The sequence below is a fragment of the Bos mutus genome, chromosome 11 (genome assembly GCF_027580195.1).
Source record: "Bos mutus isolate GX-2022 chromosome 11, NWIPB_WYAK_1.1, whole genome shotgun sequence".
Taxonomy (NCBI): Eukaryota; Metazoa; Chordata; class Mammalia; order Artiodactyla; family Bovidae; genus Bos; species Bos mutus.
The window spans coordinates 87001796-87028385 of record NC_091627.1 but is presented as its reverse complement, the minus strand read 5'-3'; the positions used below and the strand labels follow the sequence as shown (position 1 = coordinate 87028385).

Genomic DNA, 26590 nt, shown 5'->3' with positions numbered 1-26590 from the left:
AAGCATCTGCCTGCAATGCAGGAGATGTGGGGTTTGAGCCATGGGCCACGAAGAGTCTCTGGAGTAGGAAATAGCAACCCACTCCAGTATTCTGGCCTAGAAAATTCCATGGACAGAGGAGCCTGACAGGCTACAGTCCATAGGGCTGCAAGGACTCAGACACTACTGAACACACATACACACCAGAGCTGTATCATGTAACAAGTTCACCACGCTCAAGGGATGCCATCTGTGCCCTCAAAACTTGGGTGTTAAGCCATGGCTTTTGACAGGATGGCACATAGCTTGTTGCAGAATGCAATCTGGTGTATACTATTAATTGACTATTTTCTTTGTGGATGTTCTTTGTAAACATTTCACATGCACCTGGTTTCCACGTGTGGCACATTCAAACTCCTTGAAGGTGTGGGACTGATTCCCCCTAAATAATTGTCCAGCTTCATCCTGTGCCCTTATGACCCACCTCCCCCTTTTTCCTCTCAGCCTCTGACTAAACGATTCCTTAAATGCATTCCCTCCTTCCCATCTCAGGATCTTTCACATATTTTTCTTTCTGTGTAAAAATAAATGCTGTTACTCCAATATCACACTTTTCCCCAAACTAACACCTATTTATCCTACAGTTTGTATCTTATATATAATTTTTTCAAGGAAATCTTTTCTGAATGCCTGGGTTATGATAGGATCCTCTGTTTATATGCTTGCCTGTAGTCTTTTCTAGCATTTATTGTAAATAATCATTGTGGACCATGTTAACAACACTTTTCTTTAATATTTTCCTTTTGTGCTATGTATAATGATTTTTGTACATTTTTTTAAAAAAAGAAAAAAAATTTTATTCTTAAAGCTGCATCCAAGAGATTCTACTCTCTGTACAACATACTTGCCTAGCTTTGAGGTATGTTTGGTCCAGAGAAAGTCCTCTGGACCTTATTTAACAGTTCATTAAAATATTTCCTAAAAGGTGAAAAAGAAAATCAGTGAATAAAATGAACAGTCATAAAGTGATTACTGAAGCTGAAACTCTATAGAACGCACAATCCAGGAAACTTACTTTTTTTGCTTTGCTCTAGTCTGAACTTTTGGAAAACAAATTTTGGGTTCCCTAAACAAATAGAAGAATGAAACAGCTTTATACTTACACAAAGGCTAGGAACAAGACTGGATAAATTGACATGTCGTGGTGCAAACATGTGAAGCTGCTGAAGGCAAGATATGGCAGCTGCCTGGACCAGAGAATCTGAATGGTCCTGGGTTATCGCACAACCCACCAAACAAGAAGAACGGATTGTGGAAATTGTTGCTCCATTCCCTAAGAGCAAAGTAAAAGACAACATAAAATACAATGATTTTATTATTAGTATCACCAAAAATATTCCTAGAAAACAACTACCTTCTAAATAACCCCTTTCCAAATAAACACACAAAAAAGTATACCCGAAACTAACACCACACTGTAAATCAACTGTACTTCAATTAAAAAAATAAATATGTTGAATTAACATTAACTAGTACATTTGCTCTATCGTAGGTTTGATACTGCAACTATTAAAAATCACTGTAAGAAATGCCCTTACTTTTTTCCCCTTACATTTTAACAGCTTACATTTTATCAAGCAAATAAAATCTACAGAGTAAGAGTCAGCAAACTTTTCTTAAGAGGGTCAATATTTTTTATTTTGCTTGCCAGGAGGCAAAATCCACACTACTCTATGAGGGAAGTGCCTACATAACCACTTATAAACAATTCTCACCTCATGGGTTGTTTAAAAAAAAAAAAGACCAAACAACCAGGCATCTGACAGATTTGGCCCACGGATTGTAGTTAATTCGCCTAACCTGCCTGTCCCCTATTGTAAGAAAGTCATCCCCTAAATTCCTCTCCTTGAAAGCCAACGTCAAAAAAGACGTTACTTCTTAAATGATGTAATGTACAGCATAGCAATATTGTGATAACTATATGGTAACAGATAGTTACTAGACGTAACGTGGCAATCAATTCATAATATATATAAATGCTGAAATACCAAGCAGTACACCTGAAATGAATATAATAGTGTATAGCAACTATGATTCAATCAAAATTTAAAAAGGAGTCACTTTTAAGATAAATAACCCTCTTTCTGATGGTTTTGTAAACAAAAATTCTGTAAAATATATACAAATGATTTCAAAACAACAGTTTATGAATGACAATAATGCATCTTAGATTTACCTAGCTTTATATTTATCCTCTGATAAACTATATTGTCTTTTAAGCCTACCATTGTTTCCTTTGGAAGAGCCAGAACATTCCTTATTCTCTGGTTCTTTTTCAAATAACAGTACCACTTCTATGATAAAATAATGTCAAATCCTATTTTGCTAATAAGATTAATGGCAATTTTTAGGACAGATAGGAAAAATAAATTGTGTAGTATTACACACTGTCTAGATAAAAATATCTTAGCTGCCAAATATAAGTGATTTAAAATTTTTACCAATGCAAAAAAAATTTTTTTATATAAAGACTAAACAGGGCTTCCCTAGTGGCTTAGTGGTAAAGAATCCACCTGCCAGCACAGGAGATACGGATTCAATCCCTGGGTCAGGAAGATACCCGGAGATGGAAACGGCAACCTACTTCAGTATTCTTGCCTGGGAAATCCCACAGAGGACCCCGAAAACTACAATCCACAGGGTCGCAAAGAGTTGGACATGCCTTACGAGACTGAGCACACACACTCACCCAGAGACCAAACAAGGAAATCACAGAGTTACACAAGAGTCATATTCTAGTTTGACGTACACAGGCCTCACCACCATATCAGAAAGCACTTGGAAGACACCTACACTTAATCAAGGGCACATATTTATTCTCTCCACATACCTGTGATATTCACTGGAAGAAAGAAATATCGACCTTATCAAAGAGGACAAGACAGAGACATGTATAAATCATATATTTTTCAATTCCTAGCATTCCTCAAGATCCTTTCTTTTTTCACTTCCCTTTTTTTTTAAAGTAACTATCTGAATGGAGGCAATGAAGCATAGTAGTTAAGAATGCAGGCAAACAGGCAAAGGAAATTTACCTGAGCTTGACCTCTGATTCCAACCACTCATTGGCGGGGTGTGTGTGTGTGTGTGTGTGTGTGTGTGTGTCTATGTGTGTGCTCAGTTATGCATGGACTACAGCCTGTCAGGCTCCTCTGTCTATGAAATTTTCCCAGCAAGAACACTGGAGTGAGTTGCCACTTCCTTCTCCAGGGGATCTTCCCGAACCAGGGACTGAAGCTGCGTCTCCTGTGTCTCCTGCACTGGCAGGCGGTTTCTCTACCACTGTGCCACCTGGGAAGCCCTCACTGGCTATATAATATATATAAAATCTTGGGAAAGTGCTTAACCTTTCTCAGCCCCAGTAATTCATCTGTAAAATGGAGAGATATACCTTTATCAGGATTGCTGTTAGAATCAAATGAGATAATATATATAAAAAGCTAGACTCACTGAAAGATTTAATAAATAGTAGGGGGAAAAGAGAAAGCTCTGAAAGTAGCTCATATATTTTGCATAAATTCACAATAATTTTCTGACCTGAGTGTTTAAGTTAACCATTTGTCGAATTATTTCAGTGGAAGTACATGGTAAGAATTTGGGCCTTAGGATCACAAATCTGCTACTCCTCAGTTGAATGACTCAAGGCAAGTTACTTAACTTCTCTGAGTTTAATTCCTGAGAGAAAATAGTATATTTCTTAAGAGTTAAAAAAAAACAAAAAAGTGAAGCTAGAGTCCATGAAGACAAGTGGATGGCACCTCAGGCCAAAGGAACTCCACTTTCACCTTTGACTTCATAGGGTTCCAAGTAACATTTTAGGTGTTTTTTCTGCTCAAAAGTTCAAAAAGCATCTTCATATCACAGTTTTCTTAAGGGGAGTAAATTAAATAGCACACATAAAAAGGAGAGCTCCGGGTATTCAGTAAATTGCCAGTGCATAACACACAGAAATGATTATTATAAGATTTCTTTAGGCAATGTGAAGGTAATATTCAGGAAGCTGAAAGACAGTTATTATCTGTGTAATCCCTTTAGCTTAAGATGAAGTTACTCACCTTGTAGTTCCGGTCCAACAGTAGTTATTATAGCACCCAAGCATCTCCCCAAACACTGATGAACTTCTGTATGTGAGGGTGGAACTGTCAACAGCAAGGTAAGAACTAGAGATAACGTTGGCTCTACATATCCACGATACATTGGGCCACTAGAATCCACTATCAAAGCAAGCGAGTGAAGGGACCAAGTCTGGAATAAAATATAATTCTATTTTATTGTAAACAGTATAGTGAACTGATATTTTAACTTGAATTTTCATAATACTAATACTTCATTTTTAATAAATAGAAATATTTTAAAATATATTCCTTAAATGAGTCAAGGTCAACACATAAGCTACTAGTAGCCAATGACCAAAGCAACCGATACACAAATGCTATGTTTAAAGTTCCTTTGCAGTGTGACTTTAAGTGTCAGGGAAAAAGTTTCATTGATGAACTCATTTCCTCTATTAAAATTACATGCATTTCACAACTCCCAAAAAGAGAAACTTATGTAATGAGAGTTTAATTTAGTGGATGCTAAAAGGACATCTGATATGGCTTTACAATTTTGCTAAGAAACTAGCCTGAAATAAAACCATGACCACACCAATGTTCTGTAGTACTCAGATCTATTTCTCAAGCAATGACATTCACATAACAGCTCTTCAAGTCACTGAATCTTTTCAAGCTCTAATTTATGTTTACTAAGCATAAATAATCTTAGTGGCTAACAGTATTTGCAAAATTAACCTGGAGCAATGTACTGTAATCAGCACAGGCTTAAGAAAATGAAAAAATCCTTTAAACTGCCCACACCCATATGTTAAAGAAAGTACTTTTAAAAAACAAAAACAAAAAAACTCTCTGCTTTATACTCTCAGACACCTCATTCAGTTCTCAATTCTTAAGAGATTTTACCTATACATATTTTTGAAGCCACAATGGATTGACTGAAGAGCAGTTAAAGGTCCTGCTTCATACAGTTCACACCTTGGGGATCTGGCTAGGTTTGGGCTCTCATTTCCTTCCTGTTCTCAGTAAAATCACCCTCTTCACCAGGGCTGAAGCCTCACCTTTTCCATGAGGTCTGCTTAGGACCCCACCACAGCCCAGGCGTTCTGCTGACTGAAGTGCTTCGGCACCACTGCTGCCGTCTGCCTCCTTCTCCAGTTTCTGAGCACCTCATTTATAGAACTCTCTTCGTAGGTTTTAAAACTCGAGTGCCTTGCCTGTAATAGGTTTGGGCTTTGCTGCAGTGAAGGAGCATGTACCAGGTAAGTGTGGGAGAGATGGAGGGTGTTGTTGGTTGGCTTTCCTAACTCAACTGCAGCCTTACTAGAAGCCTCTCTGTGTCAAGGAGAAGGATGCGGGGAGGCACCATCTATGCTGGGAAGCCTGGGCTGCAGCGTCGGGAAGGTTCTGAGTGGGTGTGTGGGCTGCCAGTCCACTTACAGAAGAGATGTGAAGGCCGTCTCGGCACCCCTTCTCTGGTCCCATTCCATGTCTACTCTCTTGGTCTTCAGGACACAGACAGCACGAGAAGTACAGACTATATCCTAACAGATAGGGAAACTGCCTTCTCCCTTTTTCTTTTCGTAAGTTAAAATCATCTGGTCCAATTTTCTCATTCCTCTCAGCGGAGAGGGAAACCAGTACCTTTTATTTTTGCTATTGGCATCTCCAAAGGAAAGCTGCACTCCTGAGCTGAGGACACAGAGGTCTCAATAGAGAAGTTTCCCAACTTGACAACGTGGTAGGAAAAAAAAATCCATACCTTACTTTCTACTACTTGTCAATCTACTCCAATCCTAGGGAATTAAGCAACCTGAGTTGGACAATTATGTATAGAAACCACACCTACTGAGAAAAGTAATCAGAATATAGCAGCTTGAGGGAGGAAGACCAGAAGACACATTTTGGAGAAAAAAATTAATAGAAGAAGAAAAGAGTATTTTAATAAAATTATTGCAAGGATTTTTAAGGCAATATAATTGAAGTACAAAGGAGAAGTGTTTTTTAAAAAAAAACAAAAACACCCAGGATTTATATTAAATGTTCAGTAGAAAGCTAGAAAAAAAGAATAATTATTATTAAATACTGGAGAAGGGAAATGGCAACCCACTCCAGTCTTCTTGCCTGAGAAATCCCAAGGACAGAGGAGCCTGGCGAGCTACAGTCCATGGGGTCACGAAAGGGTTGGACATGACTGAGCAACTAAACAACAAATTATTAAATACAAAAATCATTACTTTTTCAATTAGAGGTTCAATTGGAAGATTATCTTGTAACACATAGTGAAAACACAAAAAATTTAAAATAATGAGGACAAAGACAAGAGGCTCAATACGCAAATAAGTACCAGAAACTGAAAAAGAAAAGATAAACTTATATGCAATTTGATGAAATTTCTAAGCTGCAAGGATAGAGGGAAAATGCTAGTAAACCAAAATGTAAGGTTATAAACATATAGACATAGTTCAGATAAGTTCCTCAGCAAGAGAAATAAAAAGCCAGGGGAAGAGACAGCTATGATGTCTATAAGCTCCATTATGTTAGAAATTTATTATCAATACATAAACCGAAGTCTTTTGGGAGTGGAAAATACATGCACAGCATAAAAGAAGAAAATGTATTTATCACTAAAGTTTTATATCTGGATATTCAAAGCCACACTGCAGAAAAACTTTACAGTATTTGTACATCAGTTAATTTGATAATTGGCTTATATGTTATCTTCTACATCTTAAAGAACATATTTGAAAGCTTTTATAGATAGCTGATAAAAAACTGAGATGTTAATATCTGTGGAAATTTAACTCAGAAAATTAAGCTACTATGAGACTCTCACATGCAACATAAAAAATACCAAAACATTTATGAATAATGGAAAAAAAAGGACTGTGTGCCAGGAATAGTATATCCAACCAAATATCATTCAAATTTGAAGATTAAATAGAGTTCTTTTATTTCAGTTATGCAAGGAATCAAAAAACACACCACTCAACAACCCTTCTCAAGATTATTATTGTTAAAGGAAGTTTTCTTATCAAGTAAAAACAAAGTAAGAACAGAGATCTCAACACAGGAGTTGAGGATACAAAAAAGAAACCACTATTCAACAATAAATCTCTAGTAATTACAGCTGAATACATGTATACAATAATTTGACCGTGAAGTATAATTTTTGAGTTAGGATTCTTAACACAGAAGAGACCTTACAGAAAACTGAAGAATGCTACCATACTATTCTTGTGCAGATGAGAACTGAAATAGCAGCTTTGAGGGAATGTATGTGATCTACATTATAGTAAAACGTCATGTCATAGGAATGAATCATGTGAAGCAGTCACTTACAGGAGTGTGCTTTTAAGAAATTAAAGCAAGAGAGGGCTGAGAAAAAAATGAAGACTAAGGAAAGAAAATTAGCACCGACTCTTTGACATAAAAGAAGAAAGCAGCATCTTCTTAGGTAAAATAATTTTATAGTTCTATTCTTTTCTTGCAGACTACTGTGGAAACAGTGTTTAAAAAAAAAAAAAAAACAGCATAGACCCTCTTAAGGGGCAAGATTATTTCATTTGTGCTTTTAGTTCTTTGGGGACGTTTGTGCTTTATAGCTGGAAACATTTTCCAAGAAGTCAAAGCAAACTAAGCCTGTAGACTAAGAAGCCTCTGGTGGATTCTGAATCCTTTTCTGATGGCGAAGGAACCCATCTATACACAGGCAATAATAGCAATCAAACTTGTCTCTTGTCATCATCTGAGTCCCAGTATGAAGCTGGCAAGTTGAAACCTACTGGATACTCGATATTTTTTGGTGCATTAGTGTGAAAATGGCGAATCAAGAATCTAGGATATCTTCACACACATGAAGTTTTTGCCTCTTACTGTATTTAAATCTATATTTGTATAAAATATTTGAAGAGAAAGAAAAAACGAAATTCAAGGAGTACACTTGAAGACTCAACCCATGACCCTGTACCTGGGTTAGGGTACTAGAGGAAGAGAGAAAGAAAGGTTATTAAAAGAAATTTGATCAATCTACCAAATGTAAGGAAATACAAAGAAGAGGAAACATGTACCAAGGATAATAAATAATACAAAGAAATGATGCTTCAAGGAATGTATGGAATGGGTCAAATTCCCAGAATAAGACAGACTTTAGGATTAGGTTCAAATACAAAATCCTGTTATACACTCATAAAACAAAATGAAAGAGAAAGACCCCAAGACATTTTCCCTAACAACTCATCAGAATCATTACCATTTTTTAGAAATAAATTTTCCTACAAGTAATATTATCATATTTCATAATAAAAAACTTGACATCCTACCTGGACTTCAGAGGATGTTCCATCCTGTGCCAGGGCCAACAAAATGCTGACACTGGTCTTCAGATGTTGTCCTGAGCCGATACCACCAACATAACGATGCAAACAGCCCAGAGCCAATGAGTGGCCGGTTCTGGACACAACGTCTCGAGCTGACTTCAACCTGGAAAAGAGTCATGCTTCAGGGATTGTTTCTTCTCTTTCCCTATGGCAACAACAAGCTTATGAATCACACAATAAAAGGGATCTATTTTGGAAATCAAAAAAGATTACAATCATGATTACTTCTTTCTCTACTCATTAACAAACGTTAGAGACTTAATTTAAAATGGCTAAAATCACACATTTCACTGAATAAAAGCCTATTTTCACTTCAGAGAAAACATGAAAAAGAAACTACAACTTCAGAGTTTTTAATATTAATTATTCCTCAAAAATACAAGAGCCATTTGAAATATATTTTAACCACTGGTGCTTTCAATAAAAGACAAATAAGACAAAAAGACTATGACATAATCATGCACCAACATAGTTACTGTTAGAGAAGATGAAAATCCCACTAAGAACAAAGCTCCTAAAATAGCAAAGGAACCTAGAAAGCAACTTTGATTACATTTTAAAAGCTGTATTCCTAAAAAAAAACCCAAACAAACTGTATTATGACTCTCAATAAATCATCCATAATTAAACTAATAAAAGTGAAATAAAGTCAAGGGATAAAAAACCATCCCAAGACTCTGGCTGGTTAGTTTGCCTATGGCAAAGAAAAATACAAATGCTGTCATGATAGAATAGACATTAGGAAATGCAGCGATGAAAGACGTGAACTAAGAGCATCCAGAGCAGTACTTTTTTTTTTCGACCACACCACATGGCATATAGGATCTTCCCTGACCAGAGATTGAACCTGATCCCTCCACATTGCGATTGTGGAGTCTTAGCCACTGGACTACCAGGGAAATACTTTAGCAATATTTCTAATATATTATATCCTTGGATAAGGGGTCTTTATCTCTCTATACCTCAGTTTCTCCATCTGTAAAACAAAACATTATCATTACTCCTATATAGCAGTTGTTTTGAGGAATGAAAGAAGAATGAATGACACTGTGCATTCTAAAGCATTATACAGATTAGAAACCTTCCTTCACAGAGTCACTTTTCAAAGTTCATGCCAGTGAGCTAAAATGAAACTTGAGCCAATTTTGTCAGTAATAATTATCTATTCAATAAAGTACATTATCTAAGATATAAGAATATACATTTCCCAGAGGTGTCAAAGTGAGAATGCTGCCCAATAATTATAACACTTTATGGAGATTTTAAGACAAATCCCAGTTTCAGATAAATGAAAATGTGAAAAAAATGGGTAACTTCAAATCTATGTAATAATTAACTTTAGATCATAATAAATTATTTGGAAAAGCTAATGAAACTAAGCATTGAGAACACCTGCACACCATTAACCGGACAGGTATGAATATGAATGAAATGTCCTTGTGTTTCACCAGATTACGTATGAAACAGATACTCTGATAGGTATTGAAGACACATAAATTAAAACCGCTGGTAACTAAAGAAAAACTAACCATTCAAGAGTTTTCCAAAGAAATACATTCCAATTTTACCTATTAATAACAGAACACAAACCACAAAACAGGTGGTTAAGATTGGTTCTTTTAAAATATCTTTAACAAAAGTTGATTTCAGGATCAATGAGAGACACTTGAAAAAGGTAAAGCTAATCTATCACTAGAAAATAACTGAAGCCATCCTGCAGAAGACTAAGTGGGAATATTTTGACTGTATTCTGCCCACTTGTATTATCCTTAGTCAGTCAAGCGGTAACACTGGGGCATTATCCTCAACCCACCCGAGTTCCGAAAACACTTCTTTAGAATTACTACTTCACAACCACTGCTTCTCCCAACCTCTCTCTTGTTGATAATCACAATGTAGTTTAGTATAATTAATACTCAAGATATACCATACTTAAGAATGATTAGTTTATATTAATCAAATGTTAATTCCTAACCACTCTTGATTTTCAACTACTCTACTTAAGTACTTGATTAACAACAAACAGTCACTAATAAACTGTATTTATCATCTTAATCACATTTATTTGGATCTCTGAGGTCACTCTTTTAAATGCCACAAAATTCTTTAAAGCTAATGCTAAATATATCCCGTTTCAGAAATAATTTAAGTAATGATAAACTTACCAACCTAGATAGCATATTAAAAAGTAGAGACATTATTTTGCCAACAAAGGTCCATCTAGTCAAGGCTATGGTTTTTCCAGTGGTCATTATGGATGTCAGAGTTGGACTACAAAGAAAACTGAGCACTGAAGAATTGATGCTTTTGAACTGTGGTGTTGGAGAAGACTCTTCAGAGTCCCTTGGACTGCAAGGAGATCCAACCAGTCCATTCTGAGGGAGATTAGCCCTGGGATTTCTTTGGAGGGAATGATGCTGAAGCTGAAACCCCAGTACTTTGGCCACCTCATGCGAAGAGTTGACTCATTGGAAAAGACTCTGATGCTGGGGGGGATTGGGGGCAGGAGGAGAAGGGGACGACAGAGGATGAGAAGGCTGGATGGCATCACCGACTCGATGGACATGAGTTTGAGTGAACTCCAGGAGTTGGTGATGGACAGGGAGGCCTGGTGTGCTGCGATTCATGGGGTCACAAAGAGTCGGACACGACTGAGCAACTGAACTAAACTGAACGATAAACTTAGTAATAGTTAGAAAAAGAATGGCTTGTCCAAAAAGTGAAATATTAACAGAAAGAATAATGGCAATGGTGGGGTGGGGGGAGCAGAAATGAGAGAAAAGAACTTCAAAGCACCTCTTTGAAAGCAAAGTACATATAATTTAGAGAAACGTTTACTAACAACCCTCTTGATTCCATTATATAACATTCAAGAGCTGAAAAAGAAACCCACACCACATTGAAAGCATGTACCGTGTAGAAAATACATGGTCCGGTTAATAATAATTATGGATTATCTAAATGACATCATTGACTATGAGAGAAAATTACTCGGTGATAGGGAGACTCACTTGTCAAAGCTATATTGGGCCATTCTAGCAATAAAAGTTGCTTCTCCGACCACCTGAGCCATTCTTCCAAGAGCTTCCCCTGCTGCACATCGTAAGATGGGGTTTGGATTGTCCAGGGCCCCCATAACCAGTGTCAGAGCAGATTTACGAACTTCCTCTGGTCCTAAAGTACTTTTGTTTTCAGCGAGGCCCTATGGTTATTAAAAAAAAAAAAAAAGGACTGCAATATTTGTAAATTAACATCTTCACACATTACTCTCTTCAGCCAGCTTTCCCATGCATATACTATGCTTAGAATTAACACCTTTTAAATTGACAGCAATCACTTTCCTAAACATGATTTCAGAACATGATACGTAACATAGTTGCAGCTGAATCAGCCCTAAAACCAACAATCCCTAGGAGTGTCTCTACCAAGGAAACATACTTAAAAGTTGTTTTTATGTATAAAGGACACTGTATTATTAAAACAACTGTTATTAACTGACTGAAATTTATCATTAAACTTTAAGGAAGGAAAAAGGCCTGATGAACATGAAACCCTGATACTTTATTATAAAAATGCCAGAGACGATAATTATGTCACAAAGAGTATATCCAGTAGATACTTAAAGACAAAATGAGGTTAAGAATAATCAGTAAATGAACATCGGTTGCTCAGATGGTAAAGAATCTGCCTGTAATGCTGGAGACCCAGGTTCGATCCCTGGGTCGGGAAGATCCCCTGGAGGAGGGCATGACAATCCACTCCATTATTCATGCCTGGAGAATCCCATGGACAGAGGAGCCTGGTAGGCTATAGTCCACAGGGGTTGCAAAGAGTCAGACATGACTAAGTGACAAAACATGAATGCTGATAAAGTTTCTTCATCATACTAAAGGTTAATGTCTCTGGTTCTAGTTATACTTACTGTCCTGGAACTTAAATTTATTTATTTGCTATGCTATGCTATGCTAAGTCACTTCAGTCGTATCCGACTCTGTGTGACCCCGTAGACGGCAGCCACCAGGCTCCCCCGTCCCTGGGATTCTCCAGGCAAGAACACTGGAGTGGGTTGCCATTTCCTTCTCCAATGCATGAAAGTGAAAAGTGAAAGCGAAGTCGCTCAGTCGTGTCTGACTCTTAGCGACCCCACGGATTGCAGCCTACCAGGCTCCTCCATCCATGGGATTTTCCAGGCAAGAGTACTGGAGTGGGGTGCCATTGCCTTCTCCGTAAATTTATTTATTTACTTGAGGCCAAAAATCTTTTAAGTCGTGCTGCCTAGGCAAAGTGTTAACTGCAGCAGAGCCTTTAGTGAGCACACCTATGAGTAAAAGTATACTGTACAGAAACATTATAGTTGTTTGCTAGCCTTCCAGCCACTGAGGGGAACCATGACCACCCCACTCCTTTTTAAAAAAACTCAGAGGTTGGTAGCTGACAGTCTCTAAAAAGGATGTATACTAATGATTATATAAATGGCACAAATCTTTTTTGCATAACTAATGCCTACATCCCTTTCCCTGAAGTTTACAAAATATGATTTAATTCATGCCCATTTAAACTCTTTACCTGTTGCCCTTTTATTTTAAAACAGTAACATCTTAATATTACCATATTATAGATTAACAACTTAATATTATAGATTATATAATAGTCTTGGTATGCCTGAATTACTATATTAAAGGTATGAGTTAAAATCTCAGTTTAGAACATTTACTATGTTTTAAAAGTAAATACCTTTAGTGCACTAAGTACAGCTGTAAAGATATTAAGCTGCACCGCCTGCTGGCGAACACCTTTGGCTTGTTTAACACATTCAGCAAAGTGATCCAACATCTGTAATCTATAATAGAATCAAGATTACATTAGCAATACTTTTTATTCAAATATGGCTCAAAAAACAGAGATAAGACACACTGTTTAACAAATAATGCCCCATTCTATCTCTTCTCTATTTTCATTCCCTGGTCTACAGTTCCCCCCTTCTTTGAATTAATAGACAAACATGAAACAACTAACTGGCACAACACAAGAGATTGATATTACGTTTCAATCAGCAAAATAAGGTCATAATCTGAGTCATCTTCAGTGTGCAACAAAGTAGATGCTCAAGGTTTCTTGAACAGAATAACCATCATTAGCTGTGCATCTCTGTGGAAGATTTTTAGGTTGGAAATTTAAAAATGTTCACACACAGAAGAAAATAGTACTTCATGCCCTGTTTTTGGAAGCTAATTGGGAATTGTTGTTTTTTTTTAAGATTTAGCTTGGTCACTTTTGTTAAATGTGAAAAATCAGAGGTGAATTGGTTGTTTCATTCTTTCATTTTTTAAAAATGAGACAGTTACCCCTCTTCCCCAAATCACAGCCATTTGAGACTATTCTGATTAAAGAGAATGAGGTCACACCAGATTCTCCTAAAAAGAAATGGAGTGGGGCAAAGGAATCTAGGGGAATTTCACTGGAAGGGTTTAAGCTCAATTATAAAAGGCCACAGGTCTCACGTCAAAGCATTCCTCAAAAACCCAATAGGAAGAAACCATCTTTCCTCCAGGAGGTAACCCAGTCAGATGTTCTTAGAGGACACCTGTTCGGGCTGACATGCGCACACCTCTCTGACACTGACCCACATCTCTGGTGAGGAAGCAGGGCACTGTCCACATTGCTATCAGGCACACACCTAAGAAGATGTACATGTGCTCCAACACAGCCATCAAACATCGTGTGCCTATAACTGATCTCAAACCTGCAACTTAAAAAAAAAGGTTTCCCCTTCTATAAAGTATTTATTTCTTTTAATTTGAAAAATATCAAGAAAAAGTTACTACCTAGAAATAACCACTGAACATTTTTACATATATTAAAATCAAAATTGCAACACTTCTTGCCTTTTACATTCTTCATTTAACATTATATAATGAGCATTTGCTGATATCAAAACATTGTCTCTGTAAAACATACTTCAGCCTATCAACTTTCCATAATGTATTCACTGATTCCTCCATCCCTGGATATTTATGTTATATATTATATTTTTGATAGAATTATCTATTTTTACTTCATCTTGTTTCACAAAAGTTATTTAATAAAGTTGAGATAATCCTGGATTCTAGTTACAGCTTTCACAACTAGCTGTATAATTTTTGGCAAATCACAAGCTCTCAGACCTAGATTTCTCTAGTTTTAAAACAAGAACATTAAAATAGATGCTTCATAAGATTCTTTCATTTTTAAGTCTTTAACATTCACGTGGCAACCAAATGCTCTTGAAGATATCTGGATAAAGTAAAATTCCATATTTAAAATTCTCCCCTCAAGTTAAAAACTAATCAAGTAACCTACATATGTAAAGACATGCTATCTTTTCTATACAAATACAACAATGTTCTTGAGGCATAGTTTTTAAAACCTGAACTATCTGTGAAGATTTTACATTAATTCATTTTTAGTCCTTCTTCTGGGAAAATCAGTAAAAAGAAACTTTTAAGTATAAAACCCCTGAAAGTTAAGTACAGTGTCTGTGGACATAAAGCATAGCAAACTAAAATCCTCCCATTAAGAAAAGAATCAATTCCTTTAGTGTTCCAAATTCCAGATTTTAACATCTGAAAAACATTACATTAGGGAGTAGACTTCTCATTCATTTACTATCTCAATAACAAAATCAAAAAACTTAGAAAACTGCTGTCCCTAATTAAAGATACAGGCAAACATACTATGCCTTATAAACTGGCAAACAAATTACTACAATGAAAATTTTGTTGTATAAGACCTGGTCCACAATACAATAGTTATTAGATGCCAGAACATGGGCTCAAACCTGAAAAACAGTTTCAAATTATGTGGAGTCTGCATGCAATTTATATTATTATGTTTGTGAGACTATTGTTTGAACTTTTTTTTTTTTTGCATCCAGAATATATTTTGAAAACTTTTACATTGATACCAAAGACAGGCAGACACTACAAGAAAATTACAAATACAAATACTGACATAGAAATCTTGAACAAAATATAAGCAAACTATAGCAGAACATTAAAAGGTGTATATACTATGACCAAGTGGGATTTATTCCTGGAATTTGAGAATGGCTCAACAGACAAAAATTAATCAATGTGATATATCACCTTAATAGAATGAAGGAAAAAACCCCAAATCATCTCAATTGATGCAATAAAAGAATGACTAAATTCCACATCTTTTCATAGTAAAAAGACTTAATGAATGAGAAATAGAAGGAAACTCATTGGCTGGGAAAATCTACTACTTAAAAATAATTTATATTTAACTATGACTTTATACTAACCGGTGTTTAAAAGAAACATGAGGAAACACTACACCAAAAAGAGCCACGGAAGCGTCAATGACCGAAACTCCAAGGGGAAGAGGCCCAGGCACAGCTTCTCCAGCAGGTATTCGTAAGTAAATGGAGGATGGGTCATGCTCCAAAGCCCCACTCCCAGATGCACTGTTTGGCTGGAGCTGCAAAAAGAGGACATAAAAATCATTCAAAATCTACTGTAGGAAATTCACTTACCAAGTACTGGGCATGAAGAGTAAAACAGAGGAGGAGAGAGAAAAGGTAATAATAAAACAACAGAATGATTAACTATGGAAATGTTTAAACAGAGAAAGATGTAATTTGGCTATCTAAAAAAGTCACAACAGTTGATATCATTTTTTTAAAAATCTTGTTCATTCTAAAACATTTTTATAGTACCCACCTTAAAATGTGTAAGCAAAATAACATCAGGAATAACTTAAACTCACAAAAAAAGTTTTTTAAAGTGACCTTTAGAAACTTTTTAAAAAGTACATATGAAATAATGTATTCAGTGGGCAAAAAAGGTTCTAAATCTTCAGTCTACTAAATTTTATTCCTCTCTAATCTGTCACAAAATAAACTAAACTGAAACAGAACACCAACAACCAAAAAGCTACTCAAAACCGATCTTTGCAAAAGCAGCCACAGGATACCTAAATACACAGACTATCAAATAAAGACAACTCACCCAATTCTAACTATTGCTGCTTACCTTTTCTCCTTATTTATCCACCACTAAGAAGATATTTTTAAATGTCTTAAGAAAGACAAATGAAAAGTAAACCTTAGTCTACAATATTTTCTTTTTAAATGACAATGTATACTAGTACCATTGTTTATCAATCAAGCTAGTAATCATTTCAATGTATAGTTTACTACCTGGTCTTCAATTGATTTATGATCAGTTTCCTGAAGCCAGGACCCAAGTAGAACACTATCATCATAGTGGCAGAGGGATCTGAGGAGGGAAGTAGTTGTGTTGGCTGAGTTGTCAGTCAAAGTGAATTCTGCCACCAGTTCTCTAAGAAGTGCATTGAAAGAGCCTAAAAAACAGAACTTCAGATCAGATGAAAAATAATACTTTTTAAGAAGATGACAATCATTACCTACAAAGAGCAGCAGTATGTTCAACAGAAGTAAAATAATTAAATCCCCATTTCCTTTTTTTACAAATCAGTATTAAATGTTTCATTGCTAGTTTTAATACACAATAATGGCACTTCTTCATTATTGTATTGTGCCTTTTAGTCCAAATTATTTAAATAAACAACTCAAATTCAGGAAAAGTTCTTTATTTTAAATATGTTAAATATGATTATTATTTACTATTAATTACTCAATGATGTACAAACACTGAACCAGAGCATATAAAAATTCTCAGGCATGGTTGCACCGGGATATTAACATTTTATATGACATTTAACTTCTGCAACAGTACATTAATATTCTCCCTTCAGATTCCTAAATTATTGGCTATATCATAATAGTTAAGATAGTCATCAAAAGCACAGACTCTGAATATGAACCAGCTGGGTTTGAATCCAAGCTCTGCTACCACCTCCCAGACCCGTGCAAGCTACACAACCTCTAAGTACCCAAGATTCTTCACCTTTAAACAAAGCTATATTTTAGCCTCATAAGGTCTGTGGTTAGAGTCAAAGACACCAATACTTATAAAGGGCTTAGGCTGGGACCTGGAACACAGCAGTGCTCAACAAGTGTTAGCTACTCTGTATGATGAAAAGAAAAATGGTGGCCTTCCTTTGCACAGTGAGGCAGCGAGGTAGCCAGGGTCAGAACTCTACGATATTGTGAAGAGCTGGAAAGGCATAATGAAGAATTTTTATTAAACATCCACAAATTTTACTTACCTTCATAAGTTTTTGGAGGTAACAATGCCAAGATATCATAAAGCCTTAAACGGACCATGGCAGCACTAGCTTTCAGATGAGCTCCATGGGCTTTAATTACAGAGGGAATGCTAAAATGTCAAAAGTATAATTTGTATCAGCTTATTAGAATAAGCAGTATTTACAAACATTCTTTCCCAGTCAAATCAAAGTGATATCCAGATGACATTCAGACAATATCAATGTACTGTCAAAGTACACTGGTAAGTAGTATGTTTTTGTTTTAGTTTATTTTGTGACTTTTAATGTTAGTAACAGAAACACTATAAAACACAATTCTATTTCAATCTATACTACTATAATTTTTAAAATCACTTTACATAAAGTTTAGTACATTTTCTATATGACAGTACAGGGAATTACAAAACATGGCAATTTTTAAATATACAAAATTGGATGTTAATGTGTTCTAATTGCCTACTTACTGTGACATCATAGTCATGGCACATTCAATAGGGGTCATCAATTTTCTAATCACATCTTCAGTTAGGAGTTCAGGGCAATGTGCAACAAAACTCCTCATTGCTAGATAAAAATTTTAAAAAGACTGATTTGAAACAGCTTTTGTGAAGATGAACAATTTATAAAGTTATATAAAGGCTCCTAAAATTTTTAATTATTACAAAACATCAGGTTCTAAAACAAGGTCAAACCAAAAGAAGAACCAACTGCAACGACAGAGAAAACTCATTAGAAAAGGCTAAGAGTGGACAACAGAAACAGAGGAAGGGAAGATGTCTCTTAAGATTTCCATGAGCAAGAATTCAGAGGTCTATGACTCCATGTGAATTCAGATGACTGAAAAAGAAAGCTGTTTCAGAAGAGAACCAGGAGTGGACATAATGCCCCAGTGAGCAGAAGTATCTTTGTTGGCTTAGTAGTAGAGCTACCATCTCTCAGATATATGGGAACAAAACTGACACTCTGCCCCCGTGTTTATGGTTAAGTGCATATCCATCTCCCACAGTTTGGAAAAAGAAGTACTTTTCATCTTCAAATAAAGTAAGAAAACATAAAAGGATAGTCACTCAATGTAATTTTAGTTCCCAAATAAAACAAAACTTGAGCCTTTCCTATAAGTTGCTGACTCCCAAACAAAAACAACTTTATTTCACACTTCTTGAAAATGCTGATATCTAAAAAATGTATCAACTTTTGCAGATCTGATAGGAGAAAACAGCTATTTGTATGAAAAGACTAACCGTAAACTCAGTAAACTTGGTAATCCTGAGTTTCTTTTTCCTTTAAATAAGCACTGGGTTTTTTTACATGATGACTCAGTGCTTCTTCAGGTGGAAGACTGCAGGAACTGGCAATTAAGAGGCCTGGATTCTAGCTCCTGTTTGATCACAAACTCTAACCTCCTTTTCAAAGACTTACCTTCATTTTTATTACAAAATTAGTAAACTGGTATAGATTATTTACAAAGTTTTTTTTCCTAAATGTAAAAGTCTACAAACTCATCATTATGTATCAAAATAAAAAACTGAAGCAATGATTTACCTTCACTTCACAAATATTTTAGTAAGAAAATAATAGTGTGCAAGTGCAATCCCTTCAGTTCTTACCACATAAAGCTCCAGCACGACCTTCCAATGTTACCTGCCAGGTAAAAGAATCGCCTCGGGCCTTCTCAGCCTCCAATTCCTTTAAAGAACGAGGGAAAACGTTTCGCCACAATAACAACATCTTGGGTAGATGGTAACGAACAACAGACGGTCCTAAACAAGAAAATGGGAATACAAAACCATACTATGTATAACACTACAAAAAAAAAAAAATCATAGAAAAGAGCCTCAAATAAGCTTTAACAATAATTCTTATCTCTATCTTAATCTCTAACATTTTCAAAATGTTTTTTATTCTGTAAGTGAAATATATACCTATTGAAGCACAGTAAAATTCATCTAGAAACTAACAATATTTATAGCATCCAACATAAAATAAATCCACAAAATGTCATCTAAAAGAAATTACTCAAATATATTTAGAATGACAGATTACATTCTATCAACAATAAAGTTATCTGGGGCTGCAGTCCAGGGGGTCGCTAGGAGTCGGACACGACTGAGCGACTTCACTTTCACTTTTCACTTTCATGCACTGGAGGCGGAAATAGCAACCCACTCCAGTGTTCTTGCCTGGAGAATCCCATGGACAGAGGAGCCTGGTGGGCTGCTGTCTATGGGGTCGCACAGAGTTGGACATGACTGAAGCGACTTAGCAGCAGCAGCAGCAGGGACATATTTCATGATATCTTTTCTATAAACACATATGTATATAAACATACACACCCGTTCCTAAACACATACATATAAACATTTACTACTCCATTTTAAGGGCAATGTATATGGTTAATTTTCATGGAGTAGTATATTTAAAAGTAGGAACCTATATTTATACTGCTAAGGAATTCATTTAATATACCACATAACATACTTAACATAATGTTCTGGAAAAAAGTTACCACTTATTATCTTCTTTAGAAAACCAGATCAAGGTTCAATTCTCAAAAGGTAGATGAATCAAGCAGTTAGCAACTTTGTAGTTAGTACACACACATACTTTTTATAGTATAAGTCGAAAATATGAAGTAAAACGTGGACACACCTTATTACAATGATAACATATTGATACCATATATTATCACAATGATAACAGGTACTTCTGTTCTATGTATAATGCTAAACTTCATCTGCATCTTAGATTTGTCATAACAATTAGGACTGCTGCTGCTGCTGCTGCTAAGTCGCTTCAGTCGTGTCCGACTCTGTGCGACCCCATAGACGGCAGCCTACCAGGCTCCCAGTCCCTGGGATTCTCCAGGCAAGAACACTGGAGTGGGTTGCCATTTCCTTCTCCAGTGCAGGAAAGTGAAAAGTGAAAGTGAAGCCGCTCAGTCGTGCCCGACTCTTAGCGACCCCATGGACTGCAGCCCACCAGGCTCCTCCATCCATGGGATTTTCCAGGCAAGAGTTCTAGAGTGGGGTGCCATCGCCTTCTCTGAACAATTAGGACAGTGAAGTGCAAAAGAATATCCCAAGGATGTAACGCCAACAAGAGATATTGTTTACTGTGTGACTTTATCATCCTACTAAAATCACGTCACTAGCCTTCACTTTGGGCACGGAATATCTCGTTTCTTTTAATAGGCTAATCAGTTAGACCATGGCTATTCTGATAGTAAAGGTGAAAGTGGCTCAGTTGGTAAAGAATCCATCTGCAATGTGTGAGACCTGGGTTCGATCCCTGGGTTGGGAAGATCCCCTGGAGAAGAGAAAGGATACCCACCCCAGCTCCAGTATTATGTCCTAGGGAATTCCATGGAATATACGACTGTATATGGGGTTGCAAAGAGTCAGACACAACAGAGTGACTTTCGCTTTCTCATTCAGTTCAGTTCAGTCGCTAAGTGTACATAAACAGAAATTACCGAAAAATCTCATAGCAAATGATGAGAAAAACATCATTATCCTTTTATAGCCTCATTCAAAGTCTAGGATGTGAAGTTGAATACTTTTAAACTTTCTTTACAGTCTACTGACAGTTACAGAATAAGACAAAATCCTACTCAGTTATAGCTGTACCTAAAGTCATGAGTGCTCCAAGTAAGAGCCATCCAGCTTGGGTGCGCTGTAAAGACAGCCTGCTATTTTGGGCAGCAGTTCGTAAGAGATCTTCAGCAATACTAACAACCATCTGCAAAAGAGGTTTAGAACTGGATTTTAATTTAAACAAGTTAACAAGATCAAAAAAGAAAATACATAGCTAGTATGCTTTTATTAAAAAAGAATTTGTCCTTTTTTTGTTGTTGTTGCTATTAACATGCTTTTAAAGAGGCAACATCAGTACCTAATCAATCCCAATTGCACTGCTGACTCAGAGAAGACCCACAACAGCACAGTGGTTAAGAATATGACTTCCAGAGCCAAGATGCCCGAGTTCATATCCCAGCTTTGTCATTTCCTAGCTTTTTGACCTAGAATAACTTCATCTCTATGCCTCATTGCTAAAATAGGAATAATAGGAGAACCAACGTCACTCACGTGCGGATTAAATAAGTTAATACAGGAAAGCACCCAGAGTGGTGCTGATCCATGTAGTCACTTAATAAATGCTATAAGTAGTGACACTGTAAACCTACACTTCAAGATTTGTGGAACTCTTATTATAAGTTTGTCATTAAGCTAATCTTAAGGTGCTTACAGTCTTAGAAAAGACACAGGAGAAAAGGGAAGTAACAAACAGCATACAATCAAACGACAGAATAATAGGACAGATGCAGTGGTCAGCAAAGAGAAAGGCTACCACAGACTGAGTAGCTCTGAAGGTATTTCATGGAAGAGATGAAACTTGAATTGGGCTTCTAAAAAAAGCAGCTAAGTCTGGTGCAGGTGAACAAGAGGAGGGATGAAATTCTAATGTAAGATGTTAGCATAAGCAAAGACAAGGAGGCTGAAGAAAAGCTTGGAAAGAAAGCAATGTGGCTAGTCTGACGAGTGCAATAAGAAACTAGAATGAAAGGAAAGAATTAAGGCAAATTATGAAGGTACAAGTTTAGCAGACAGAGGTGATTATATTTTATTCTCTTATCCTGCATAGTCTCTAAGGGTCTTTGAGCACATAAAAAATATGAAATATAAAATATGGAAGAGATGGGAGAAAAAGACTCCAAAGAAGGAAAATCAGTAGGAGACAAGCATTTGGCAAAGGGAGATGGAAGCCCAGGTTTGAGTAGTAGCTATCCAAGTCACAAAAATGAATGGACATGGGCCGAGTAACCCAGAGAAAAAAAAAATTAAAAATTTAGCCCAATATAAAATTGCAAATAATACTTATATAAACACTTATATTCCTAACAAGAAAATCTTCATAATAGTATACAGTATAGCAGAAAGAAAGGTGAAAAAAAGGTAAGTGATTCACAACAGCTATTCAATTTTACTAAGTATTACCAAAATGCTAACTATGGCAACAGCACATTCTCTTGACATTTTGAATATAGCAGCGTGAATTATATTTCTAAAACTCCAAAGAAAAGCTCTGATTTCTAAAGAATCAGTATAAGGTTTTTTAAATATCTAAAATAAATCATAAAATGATATTACACCCAGACAAAACCTATTATTCCTGTAACAGAAGTAAGTATCAAATTTTAATTAGGGTCTGTCAACTCCATATGGGCTTCCCTGGTAGCTCAACTGGTAAAGAATCCACCTGCAATGCAGGAGGCCCTGGTTCAATTCGTGGTCGGGAAGATCCCCTGGAGAAGTGATAGGCTACCCACTCCAGTATTCACTGACTTCCCGGGTGGCTCAGATGATAAAGAATCTGCCTGCAATGTGGGAGACCTGGGCTCAATCCCTGGGTTGGGAAGATCCTCTGGAGGAGGGTATGGCAATCCACTCCAGTATTCTTGCCTGGAGAATCCCCATGGACAGAGGAGCCTGGCGGGCTACAGTCCACGGGGTCACAAAGAGTCGGACACGACTGAGCGACTAAGGACAGTACAGCATGGCATAACTCCATATAAGCAGAATACTATGTCACTCATTATCACAGTAAAACTGTTTTTGTTTGATCATCCAGTTCAACATCAAACACAGAGGTATTCCAATGAAGACTAAATAAAGCCCATGGGTTAGCACTTAGTATTCTAGGATCTTTGTCATACCTTTCCCTTGGCATGAGGAATGCCCAAAGGACACTGATGAACTCCACCTAACAAAGCAGCCATTGCAAAACTGTATCCACTAACAGCTTCTGGCGAGGTTTTTAAGCTGTTGAGCCGTTCTGCACATCTGTCTAGAAATGGCGTCAGCTGGAAAGGTAACGCCACAGCCACACAGCGCAAACACCAGGCAGCAGCCAAACGAGCTGCCATGCTTGGATGGAGAAGCACTGAGGTCACAGTCTCCAAAAGGCCTAAAAAAATACTCAAAATTACTCTTTAATGAAGTCACACAATTTAATGAGTTAAAAGACTATGTATAACACCACCATTAATATTGTGTTACAATTTTACACAGATACGTTGAGAACTGCTGCCAAAAAACACACACATCTCAACTCATAAACAGGTAAGTACTTTAAAGGAAAGTTTTCTACAAAGAACATAGTACAATTATATCCAATGAATTATAAAATGCTGATTATTCAATAAAGTTTAGAAACAAAACTACCATGACTGTTTGTCTCTCAAAGCATTATTTTAGTATTTAATTCAAGATTCATTATCACAGGGAATCCTAAATAAAACCCAACTTTTAATGGATGATTTAAACTGCTAATTACCATGTTAAGCAACCAATTGGGAGTGTATCAATCACTCCTATGACTTTTAAAAATATTGAAAAAAATATTCCAGCCTATAAGTGAACAGCACACCTATAGATGCTTCCTGAATAAGAGGGGACGCGGTGGCATTCAGGCTCTGCACCAGGCTCCCGAGCTCCTGCAGGGCACAGACCATCACATGCTGGCTTGCCGCAATGTCTGCTGCTCCAGACTTGTTCTCCCCACTAGTGTCATTCACTACCGCTTCTGGAAGCACAAAATCAGGTACGGAATGTAGGTGAATTAAACCATGATATAATTTTTTGATCTAAACAAGTTTATGTTTTTAAATTATACAAGCTGAATGCCTGTTAAGCACTGTATTTGTATCCCTAATAATTCAGTTCAGTTCAGTTGCTCAGTAGTGTCCAACTCTTTGCAACCCCATGAATCGCAGCATGACAGGCCTCCCTATCCATCACCAACTCCCGGAGTTCACTCAAACTCATGTCCATCAAGTTGGTGATACCATCCAACCATCTCATCCTCTGCCATCCCCTTCTCCTCCTGCCCCCAATCCCTCCCAGCATCAGAGTCTTTTCCAGTGAGTCAACTCTTCACATGAGGTGGCCAAAGTACTGGAGTTTCAGCTTTTGCATCATTCCTTCCAAAGAACACCCAGGACTGATTTCCTTTAGGATGGACTGGTTGGATCTTCTTGCAGTCCAAAGGACTCTCAAGAGTCTTCTCCAACACCACAGTTCAAAAGCATCAATTCTTCAGCGCTCAGCTTTCTTCACAGTCCAACTCTCACATCCATACATGACTACTGGAAAAACCATAGCCTTGACTAGACGGACCTTTGTTGGCAAAGTAATGTCTCTGCTTTTGAATATGCTATCTAGGTTGGTCATAACTTTCCTTCCAAGGAGTAAGTGTCTTTTAATTTCATGGCTACAATCACCATCTGCAGTGATTTTGGAGCCCAAAAAAATAAAGTCTGACACTGTTTCCCCATCTATTTCCCATGAAGTGATGGGACCAGATGCCATGATCTTCAGCAAAACGTGAACCGTGAACTTCCAGATGTTCACGCTGGATTTAGAAAAGGCAGAGGAACCAGAGATCAAATTGCCAACATCCGCTGGATCATGGAAAAAGCAAGAGAGTTCCAGAAAAACATCTATTTCTGCTTCATTGACTATGCCAAAGCCCTTGTGTGGATCACAATAAACTGTGGAAAATTCTGAAAGAGATGGGAATACCAGACCACCTGACCTGCCTCTTGAGAAATTTGTATGCAGGTCAGGAAGCAACAGTTAGAACTGGACATGGAACAACAGACTGGTTCCAAATAGGAAAATGAGTACGTCAAGGCTGTATACTGTCACCCTGCTTATTTAACTTATACGCAGAGTACATCATAAAAGTTAAATATACGGGCTGGAAGAAGCACAAGCTGGAATCAAGATTGCCGGGAGAAATATCAATAACCTCACATATCCAGATGACACCACCCTTATGGCAGAAAGTGAAGAGGAACTAAAAAGCCTCTTGATGAAAGTGAGAGGAGAGTGAAAAAGCTGGCTTAAAGCTCAACATTCAGAAAACTAAGATCTCTAATAATTAGGAAAACACAAATCAAAATTACAATGATAAAAAAATCAATGATGCCCCTAGTACACATTCAGTAAACATTAGGAGCTATTATTGTTACTTTATCATTATCACCGCTATTTTAAGAGCTGCAATGTGTTGGTAGCATCATTGTCAAATTACAGACGAGAAAGAGTATCTATAAAGAGGGTGACTTTAGAATTTCTTACTGGGATGTTCCTCAAAGTTTCCATTAATGTTTTTGAGCCTTTCCCTCATCTTTTAGCTTCCAATACAATTGATATGTATTTAATCATGAAACAACTAAAAACTCCTTGTCAAATTACTGATTAAGACTATATCCTGGCCCATAAATTCCAGATACATAGCACTGTGTTTAATTTTTTTACCATTTTAAAAATCAAGTGACTAATCAATCTATGACCTTAAGACTCTAAAATGACAGTAACAAACTTTCTTATCTTATTTACTTTCATTATGAATTAACAGGCTATAAAATATAGAATAATAGGAAATAACAGATTAATACATTATGGACTAAAATTAAACATCTCTTTTCTCCTTAGATACTTCTGGACTTGGAAACGCATGGACTCTTTCTTTTGGTTACTAAATTAGAAGTTCCCTAAACAAGTGTTATCTGTGTGGCTTGCTATTTTACTCCCAGCATTTGGCAGTGTTTTTGGCACTCAAACATTTCTTCAATGAATCAACAAACAAATATCTTCAAAGTTGTGAATCTAGGACAGATTACTACTTTAACATATCTAACAATACCTCATTTGAACATCTTTTAATTCCTAACTTTCAGTTAGTCCATTTAAAATATGATTTACCTAGTAAGCTACTAACTATAACAAAAAAATTCACTTTCATTAATTTTACAAGAATTAATTCTCTAAATATAAAGTCCTAGATATTATACAGTCATTAAATTCTTATTTCTAAAGATATCTGTTAGGCAATATAATTTTCTTGATTAATGTATATATTCTG

General features: G+C 36.5%; 1 protein-coding gene across 1 annotated transcript in view; it reads right to left on the bottom strand.

Moving 5' to 3' along the window:
* Positions 1 to 26590, bottom strand: part of HEATR5B (HEAT repeat containing 5B) — a 105603-nt gene that overhangs the window by 57998 nt on the left and 21015 nt on the right. Inside the window, 13 exon segments of the mRNA XM_005901909.3 lie at positions 1143 to 1312; positions 4095 to 4284; positions 8414 to 8573; positions 11482 to 11672; positions 13205 to 13310; positions 15774 to 15949; positions 16671 to 16834; positions 17663 to 17772; positions 18127 to 18226; positions 19270 to 19422; positions 21289 to 21400; positions 23376 to 23626; positions 24089 to 24244. Coding sequence (XP_005901971.2) covers positions 1143 to 1312; positions 4095 to 4284; positions 8414 to 8573; positions 11482 to 11672; positions 13205 to 13310; positions 15774 to 15949; positions 16671 to 16834; positions 17663 to 17772; positions 18127 to 18226; positions 19270 to 19422; positions 21289 to 21400; positions 23376 to 23626; positions 24089 to 24244 — 2039 coding nt within the window.